The 10,303-nt window shown below is 34.8% G+C and overlaps 1 protein-coding gene across 1 annotated transcript; it reads left to right on the plus strand.

The window, feature by feature from the left end:
- Window positions 1–9,560: 9,560 nt before the first annotated feature.
- Window positions 9,561–9,964, plus strand: LOC122736000 (40S ribosomal protein S20-like). Its single transcript, XM_043977966.1, has one exon. The coding sequence runs from the start codon at window positions 9,561–9,563 to the stop codon at window positions 9,912–9,914; it is 354 nt and encodes a 117-aa protein (XP_043833901.1). The 3' UTR covers window positions 9,915–9,964.
- Window positions 9,965–10,303: the final 339 nt, after the last annotated feature.

Consider the following 10,303-nt stretch of genomic DNA (forward strand, 5'->3'; position numbering starts at 1 on the left):
CATCTTAAAAACAGACTAGGGGGTGCAGGTAGGTGGCGCAGTGGATAAAGCACCAACCCTGGATTCAGGAGAACCTGAGTTCAAATCCGAGCTCAGACACTTGACACTTACTAGCTGTGTGACCCTAGGCAAGTCACTTAACCCTATTGCCCCACAAAAAACAAAACAATACAAAAAACCAACAAAAACAAACAAACAAAAACAGACTAGGCCAAATGGAAAAGGAGGCACAAAAATTCATTGAAGAAAAAAGCTCCTAAAAAACTAGAATTGGCCAAATGGAGAAGGAAGTACAAAGTTTCACTGAAGAAAATAATTACTTAAATATTAATATTTTCTTCAGTGAATTTTATGCCTTTTTAACCATTTAGCCTAATTTTTTTGTAGGGTGGCAATGAAGGTTAAGTGACTTGCCCAGAGTCACACAGCTAGTAAGTGTCAAGTGTCTGAAGCCAGATTTGAACTCAGGTCCTCCTGAATCCAGGGCCCACACCATATCAACTGTGCCACCTAGCTGCCCCTTATTCTGTTTTTTAAGATGCTTTTTTCTTTAGTATTTTTCCTTACTTTTCCAAGCTATTGACTCTTTTATTCATGATTTTCTTGACTCATTCTCATTTATTTTCCTAATTTGTCACTCTATCTTTTATTTTATTTTAAAATCCTTTGAGCTCTTTTATGTCTTGAGATCAATTCATATTTTTCTTTGAGCCTTTCATGTAACTGATTTAATTGGATGGTTTTATCCTGAGTTTGTGTTTTGATCTTCCCTGGCAAGACAATGATTTTCTAAGGTCAGCTTCATTTTGTTGTTTTTTGCTCATTTCCAGCCTTTTTCTTATATTTTAACTTTCTGTTAAAATTAGTCTCGATTCCCAGAATAGAGGGGGACACTATCCCTAGCTTCATGTTTTTTGTGCTACTATTTTAAATCTAATTCTGAGCATGTATGTTTGTAGTTCTTTCAAGTTGGTATGATTTAAAGATCACTGCTCTCTTTTCCTATGCTCTGGTCTATGAGAGGTCATGAGCACTATTTTCCTCCCTGAAACTGTCACCAGAATCCCAGTTCCTGCTAGTGATCCTCCTTGCCCTGGATGTCTATGAGTACTGCTCTAACTGCTAGCAAAGGGTTCCCTTCAATTTCCTTCTGATCAGTTGTCTGACCCTCTTACTGACTCTGAGATGAGAGCTCCAGAGCCTGCTGCTGCCACTGTTAATCAATCATTCCCCAAAGCCTGCTGCTAGCTTTCCAGGGCACAGCATGTAGTGGTAGAGCCTTTTCTGGACTCATCCCAATGAGACTAATTTTTTTTCCTGCTGAACTTCTAAGTTTTCTTGTTTCATCCTAATCTTTTGTTGGTTCTGCCTCTACAGAATTTGTTTTGAGGTTTTAATTTACTGTTTGGAGAAGAATTTGGGAAAGTTCCAGTGATTCCCTGCTTATGATCCATCATCTTGTTTTTGCTTCTTGCTCTGGTTCTCCTTCTCATTTTTGAGCACTATTTCATAGAAAGAGGCACCAGAAAGAAAAAAAAAATGTCCTTTTTACAAGATGATAGAAAGACTTTAAGAAATGGACGGGATTATGTTAGGAGCAATCATGTCTTTCCATGAGGTCAATAGATGGTGAATACATTCCTACAATTCCCACCTCAATGTGAATAGAATTATCTGAATATAAGGTAATATATGTGTGCATAAAACACAAAGAGGCTCCTGAAATGTTTCATTTTTCATATGTATGGTATGTGTTTGTGAAGAATATAATTTACTTGGGCCTTGAAATATGGATAGGATTTCAACAGTTGGCCAGAAGATCATAGATTTAGAGACAGAAGGGTCCTTAGAGCTTAGCAAGTCACAGTCCTTTATTTTGCAGATAAGAAAACTAAGACCAGAGTGGTCAAATAATTTATATAGCACAATATAGCTAATCAGTGTCTAGGGAAGGATTTGAACCCAGCTTTTCTTGAATTCAAGTCTAATAGCAAAGTCACTATACCACCTAGGCGACATAGGCCACTAGCAATTATGTGAACAAATGTACTGAGATTGGAAAATACAAAAATGTTCTTTAGGAATGCTCAAATTGTTCAGGGGGCTAGAACATAATGTAAGAGGGAGGCCTGAATAGTATATAAATGATGAATGCTAAAATTTAGGTTTCAATAATGTAGACAAATGTTTAGAGAACTAGTTTGGTAATTTTACCAATACTACCTTTTGAATTTTGAATTTGACATTTGCTAACTGTGCAATCATTGGCAAGTCATTTAAACTCTGGTTCTTTCATTTTTCACCAACCAGGGCTGTTGAACACAAATAATATGATGTAGGTAGAACAATTTCCAAATATAAATGCCCTAATTGTCACTCAGATCATTAATGGCTTTTAATGCTAGTGTAAGAAAAAAACAAAAAAATCTTCTCACTCCCTCCAGGACATATTAAAGTATGTGCATGTGTATTTATTTTAAAAAAAATGAGAGGCATCTATTTCTGACAACATAAAGAATGAACTTTTTAATACTTTGAATGGTATATTAATACCTTGGAAATATAATTATTCCTATGGAAATACCAGGCATTAAAAATACAGTAAACATCTCAATCTAATCATCATCAGAGAATTAAATTCTTTAAATTTCATTGATGAAATTAAAGTAGGACTTCAGGTCATTTATCCTGAGGCTTTAATCAGAAAGCATAATTTCTTCTATTTCTTTGGCACATGCTGTTTGCCATTAATGGCTATTAATTTTTTTCCCTGTTTTCCAGTATTTTTCTCTGTGGGGCATTTAATCCACTCTTTTCTAAATGTTTCTGCCCTTAATTTATTCTTAGTTTGTGTCCAGGAAGATGCTACCTTATGCCCCATATGAAGATGCTCTCAATTTTACATGTGAACTATATTTAACCTAGTATTTTTCTCTTCAAACACAGATTGGTTTACAATTGATTCTTTTGACTATATATCTTGCTGTACATGTGAATAAAACAATTTTCTTTTATTTTATACATAACATTTTATTTATTTTCACAGTTTGATGTATAGTATTTCTCATTAACCTGTGGCTAAAATATATTTTTCTGCTTGTTTACCAGCTGTGCTTCCTGAAAATACTATGTTAACCATAAGAGTATGGATCTCACGCCCCCATCCCTGTTTTCATCTCTAAAACAAAATTCCAAATTTCTTGTTTTTATTCCTATTACAGAACCTGGGTTAGTGCTAAAGTTTAGTTTTGCATTGTTGAAAAATAGTTTTCTTCCTAATTAATTAATAGTTTATACAAGTCCACAAGGAGGGTCAGTTAACCTAATCAATATTATATCTATTTCAAAGAAATTCTAGACATTAACTATTTACAAATAATCTATTGAATGTAATCTATTTTATTTATTCCTTTCAGAAAATGGGTATAATTTTCTATAATTTGAAAATGGAATACAAATATACATGTAATCTTCAATCTAAGCAACTTGGACCAATATTGTTTGCGGTTCAATTTCTGGTGAATTCTAATAAAAACTTTTCCTTGTATGGGAACTATCTTCATTACTATAGATCAATCAACCATTATTATCTTGGTAAGTAGGTCTTAGGATATAATTTAAAGTACATACTCCATTAAGTAACTAAAACATCTATTTGAACCCAGAGATGTCACTGTTAATCATAAAAACAAAGAAAGTGAAAGAGAAAAATATTTCATATACAACAAGATATCCATAATGACTTATTTTGTCATGGCAAATTACTCTAGAAAAGTAAACACCTCTCAGTTTATATATCTATCTTCTATTTCTATGTCATCTATCTACATACACACACATGTTTACCTACAGGGTGGGCCAAAATCATGATGGAGTTTCATTATTTGATAATTCCTTTGTTTTTGTTTTTAATTTACAGTACCATAGCATCATATACCATGTATGTAGGAAGTTTATTGATATTACATGTGAAAAATAAAATTTCAAAAATGGAACAAAATAAAGAAAAATAAATTTTCAAAATTGTATTGACATAATGTATTCATTAAGACATCATGTATATAGATATGTATGTCTATCTATCTTAGTTTTGGGTGGAGGAGGGGAATGGATATATTCTCAGATAAAGATAATAGTAAAAGAAAAGAAATCAAGCAAAATTAGAAATCAAGTATTTAAATATAATATAGTTCAATATGTCTATTAATAGACATAGATTAGGAAGAAAACTATTTTTTCAATAATACAAAACTAAACTTTAGCACTAACCCGGGTTGTGCAATAGGAACAAAAACCAAGAAATTTGGAATTTTCTTTTATAGATGAAACTGCAAATCTACCATGTACAACTTGCTATTCCCTCCAAATATACAACAAAGTTATCATGTATATTTCTTTTTTATTTTTCTTCACCAAAAAAAGGAACCTGACATCAGTTTCCTAGCCACTGAGATGGTGGTGACTCAGAAATTTAAGGTGCCTTCAAGCTAAACTATTTCATAAGTAGTGTGTTCCTCAATTTTCCTATGTGTGATTAAGAAATCTGTATGACTGGCTAAAATTTTACTTTTTAATACAGATTTTTTGGAAATATATAGACAGTCAAATTATCAAGTTAGGTTATTTTTCGCTAACTGAAATACATGTGGCACAATTATAGTTTTTGTTTTTTTTATCTCATTTATCATTTGTATGACACAACATACAATAATTTATACCATGATAAACACATATTTGTCTAGGTTTTTTATAAAAAGATATGAAGTATAAAACATTTGTAATATATGCTTTACAAAAATTAGAAAAAGCATTTTGCTGTAGAAAGACTTCTTGAGATGACTACCATTCAACAGGAGGTGTGTGTGTGTGTGTGTGTGTGTGTGTGTGTATGTTTGTGCATGCAAAAGTATTCTATATGTACTTTTATTTATCAGCTTTTTCTCTGGATGCAGATAATGTCTTTTTTCATATGTCCTTTATTTTTTAATTCGTGTGTGGCTAATACTCAAAATGATAGTCACTCAGTCACTGTTTTTTGTCTCCATTTGTTTAGAATTTTATTTTTTCATGAAATTACACATAAAAACAAATTTTAACACCAATTTTTTTTTTGTGGGGCAGTGAGGGTAAAGTGACTTGCCCAGGGTCACACAGCTAGTAAGTATCAAATGTCTGAGGTAGGATTTGAACTCAAGTCCTCCTGAATCCAGGGCCAGTGCTTTATCCACTATGTCACCTACCTGCCCTGACATCAATTTTTCACACTTTGTGTTCCAAATTCTTTTACTCCCTCCCTCCCCACCCCCCTCTTTAATAACTCAAGCAATTCAATATAAGTTATACATTTGTAGTTATGAAATACATTTCCTAATTTGTCAGATTGTGAAAGAAAACAAACAAAAAAAACTTTAGAAAAAAGAACTAAAAAATTAGGCTTCAATCTGTATTTGTATACCCTCAGTTCTTTCTCTGGAGATGGATTGCATTTTTCATAAATCCTTCAGAGTTGTCTTGGATCATTGTACTGTGGAAAAAACTAAGTCATTTACAGCAGATCACCTTACAATATTGCTATTATTTTGTATACAGTGCATTTCACTTGGTATCAGCTCATGTAAGTCTTTCCAAGTTTTTCTGATAGCATCTTGCTCATCATTTCTTACAGCACATTAGTGTTGCATCATAATCTCATCCAACAATGTGTTCAACCATTCCCCAACTGATGGGCATCTCTTCAATTTTGAATTCAACTTTCATCCACCCCCCCATCCCCTTTATTTCCTACTTTCCTGCAGGGTAAGATAGATTAATATACTCAATTGTATGTACATGTTTTTTTCCCTCTTTCAGCCAATTCTTTTGAAAGTAAGGTTCACTTACTCCCCTGCACCTCCTGCATCTTGCCCTCTATGGCATATGCTTTTTCTTGCTTCTTTTATGTGAGATACTTTACCCCATTCTACCATTCCCTTTCCCTTTTTCTCAGCATATTCTTCTCACCCTTTAATTTTATTTTTTTAAATATCATCCCTTCATATTCAACTCAAACCTGTGCCCTCTGTCTAAATATACTCCACCCAGATGACTTAATAATGAGAAAGTTCTTATGAGTTACATGTATCATCTTCCCATGTAGGAATGTAAACAGTTTAACCTTTTGATATCCCTTATGATTTCTTTTTCATGTTTACCCTTTTATGCTTATCTAGGGTCTTGTATCTAAAAATCAAATTTTCTATTCAGCTCATATCTTTTCATCAAGAATGCCTAAAAGCCCACTCTTTCACTGAATTCCCATTTTCCCCCTGAAGGATTATAGTCACTTTTGCTCAGTAGGTGATTTTTGCTTTTAATCCCAGTTCCTTTGCCCTCCAGAATATCATATTCCAAGCCCTCCAATCCTTTAATGTAGGAGTTGCTAGATTTTAGGTTATCCTAACTGTGGCTCCACATTACTTGAATTGTTTCTTTCTGGCTGCTTGTAATATTTTCTTCTTGACCTGGGAGCTCTGGAATCTGGTTATAATATTCCTGGAAGTTTGCATTTTGGGATCTCTTTTAGGAGATGATCTTTGGATTCTTTCAATTCTTATTTTACCTCCTGCTTCTAGAATATCAGGGCAATTTTCCCTGATAATTTATTGGAAGATGGTGTCTAGGCTCTTTTTTGATCATGGTTTTCAGGTAGTCCAATAATATTCAAATGATCTCTCCTGGATCTATTTCCAGGACAGTTGTTTTCCAATTAGATATGTCACATTGTCTTCTATTTTTTAAATTCTTTTTTGTTTTTGCTTTATTGTTTTTCTATTTCTTATAAAGTCATTAGCTTCCATTTGTTCAATCCTAATTTTTAAGGAGTTATCTTCTTCAGACAGACTTTTTACCTCCTTTTCCATTTCAGCACTTCAGATTTTCAAGCTGTTGACTGTTCATGATTTTCTTGCATCAATCTCATTTCTCTTTCCATTTTTCCTCTACCTCTCTTACTTTATTTTCAAAGATTCCTTTTTGAGCCCTTCTATGTCCTGAGACCAATTTATATTTTTCTTGGAAGCTTTGGATGTAGGATTTTTGACTTTGTTATCTTCTGAGGGTGTGTTTTGATCTTCCTTATCCCTGTAGAAACTTTCTAGGGTCAGCATTTTTTTTTCTGTTTGCTCATTTTCCCAGCTTATTTCTTGAGTTTTACCTCTTTGTTAAGGTGGGTCACTGCTTCCAGGTTGGAGGGGACACTGTCCCAAGATTCAGGGGGTTTGTGCATCTGTTCTCCAAAACACCCCTGAGAATTTATAAGTCCTTAGATGTTCCAAGGTGATATGATTTAAGGAAAGGTATGTTCATCACTCTACGTACTGGTGCTCTGGTATTCAAGCAAGCACAAGCCTACTTCTCTGTCTTAGAGTATGGAACAGAGCCCTTTTCTACTCTGGCTGGAAGCTGTGGTAAGCTCACCACCTCCCAAGAAGGAGATCCAGATTCAAGCACAGGTAAAACAATAGAGTTCCACCTCAGTGCAAGCAGAGACCCCTGTATTCTCTCCCTGGCTAACCACTCGATCCCTTCACTGTTCATGGGCTGAGTTTCAGAAGCAGCTGCTACCACAGCTAATTCAGAGTCTCTGGAGGCCTGGTTTTCTGGGTCTGGTTCTGTGCTGGAGTTGGATCTGAGCTGGCCGTGCTCCACTCTTACCCTGTACAATAAACCTTTCTTGCTGACCTTCCAAGATGTCTTTGGATGGAAATTTATTTCACCCTGTCCTTTTGTGGGTTCTACTGCCCCAGGAATTGTCTTATGGCATTATGTGAAGGTATTTGGAGGGGTCTTGGGGAGAACTCAGGCAAATCATTGCCTTTCCTATGCCAACTTGGCTCTACCCTTCCAGGATTCTTTTTGAAAATATCCTGCTCATCACTTTAACATTAGTATTCTATCAAAATTATATACAATAATTTGTTCAGCCATTCCCTAATTGATGGACATCACCTCTATTTCCAATTCTTTGTCATCACAAAAAATAGTTACTAGAAATATTTTTGCACCTGTAGAACCTTTTTAGTTCTTTTGTAAGTCTCTTTTGAATACAGACCTAATAGTGGTATTATAAACTCAATGTTTTTCCCATAAATGGTTTTATAGCCCTTTGAGCATAGTTCCAAATTTCTTTCCAGTGTAGTTGGATAATTTTACAATTTCACCAATGGTGTGTTTAGTGTTCCAACTTTCCCATATCCCTTACAACATTAGTCCTTTTACTGTTATATCATATTAGTCAATTTGATAAGTGTGAGGTGATACTTCAGATTTGTTGTAATTTGCATTGCTCTCATCAATAGTGATTTAGAATGTATTTTCATAAGACTATGTATGGCTTTTATTTCTTCATCTGAAAACTGTCTGTTCATATTCTTGAACTAATTATTAACTGGACAATAACTTGTATTCTTAGAAATTTGACTTGGTTCTCTATATATTTGAGAAATGAGGCTTTTATCAGAGAAGCTTGCAAAATTTCCCCGTTTTTGGCTTTCTTTCTAATCTTGCTTGTATTGTTTTTGTTTGCAAAACCTTTTGAATATAATGCCATAAACATTATCATACATTCCCTTCTCTCTCTCTTCCTTTGACCTCTGCATCCTCAAAAATGTTTTATTCTGTTCACTACCTCAACTAATCCAACTTTCCTTCTATCAATCCTATACCTTCTTATCCCTTTATCCTACTACATCACTATATTTTAAAATAGCTTTCTATACTATTTCTTTTTTTTTTTGGTGAGGCAATTGGGGTTAATTGGCTAGCCCAGAGTCACACAGCCTGTAAGTGTCAAGTGTCTGAGGCCAGATTTGAACTCAGGTCCTCCTGAATCCAGGGCCAGTGCTTTATCCACTGTGCCACCTAGCTACCCCTCTATAATCAATTGAGTCTGTGTGTTATTCCCTCTTTAAGCCAATTCTGCTAATAGCATTAAAAACCACTTTATTTTTAAAATCCTAGTTGTTTCTTGTTGTTGTTATTGTTTGCTTTAAAACACACATACTTGTGAGAATAGTTTGGTTATATTTAAATGAAAAAAAAAACTTTTTTAAATGAAAAAAGAGAGGAATTATTGATTTGTCAGATAACTACAGGATTTCCAAAGAAAAAAACAACAAGAGAAACATCCTCAGAGTTAAGATAATCAAGACAGTTTAATTTAGCCCAATCCCTCAGTGTTCTAGTTTGATCTGCTTACTACTTGGTTGATTGGTGTCTGAAGCTGATTGATAGATGCTGCAAGGTAAAAGGAATTGCTTTGTGTATAAAGGGAATATTTAACCTTAACCAGTTTCAAGCTGTCCTTACCTTATCTTTGGTAGACCAGGCTTCTCCCCTGGATTCACTGTCAAATTCTGTGGAAAAACAGGCTACTCACCCTTTAAGAATTATGGAGGTGCTCTTTGGTGAAGGTACCATCCCCGCAGCCACTTTGAGTTGGCAGTCTCTGCCTCTCCTCCTCCTGACTCATCGCTGTACGCTCTCACCGAGGAATAAGTCGGTCAGGAAGCCGCTCCACTGCCATGGCATTCAAGGACACAGGTAAGATGCTTGTGGAGCCCGAAGTGGCCATTCACTGGAACCAGATCACCCTCACCAGCTGCAATGTGAAGTCACTAGAGTGTGCTGACCTGATTAGAGGAGGCAAAGAAAAGAACTTGAAAGTGAAGGGACCTGTTCGAATGCCCACCAAGACACTTCAAGTTACAACTAGAAAAACTCCTTGTGGCGAAGGTTCTAAGACTTGGGATCGATTCCAGATGAGAATCCACAAATGTCTTATTGATTTGCACAGTCCTTCTGAAATTGTGAAGCAGATCACTTCTATCAGCATTGAACCAGGTGTAGAAGTTGACGTCACCAGTGCAGATGCCTAATCAATCATCTGTTTTTTTAATAAATTGATTGCAACTATTAAAAAAAAAAAGAATTATGGAGGTGGAGATAGAACACCAATGCTGGCTGTCAACTATATCTAACTCACTTTCATAGATCTCTGTCAGTCAAGAATTTATTTTGAACTCATTATCTGATTGCTTTTCTATGTTTATATTCTGTAGCTCTGAAAGCTTTTAGAATCAAATATCTTGCTTACTCAACCAACCTGAAGCCAAAAGGGATAGCTAACATACACAAGATGACAGAATCAGGGTTCCCAAACATCTTGACAGGCTGGAATAATGAACAAAATTGTAACGATGAAATGTAAAAGAGATAAAGTTAAAAAAAAAACATTCACAAGCATAAGATAGGGAACAACATGTTT

This window comes from Dromiciops gliroides, chromosome 1 (genome assembly GCF_019393635.1).
Source record: "Dromiciops gliroides isolate mDroGli1 chromosome 1, mDroGli1.pri, whole genome shotgun sequence".
Lineage (NCBI taxonomy): Eukaryota > Metazoa > Chordata > Mammalia > Microbiotheria > Microbiotheriidae > Dromiciops > Dromiciops gliroides.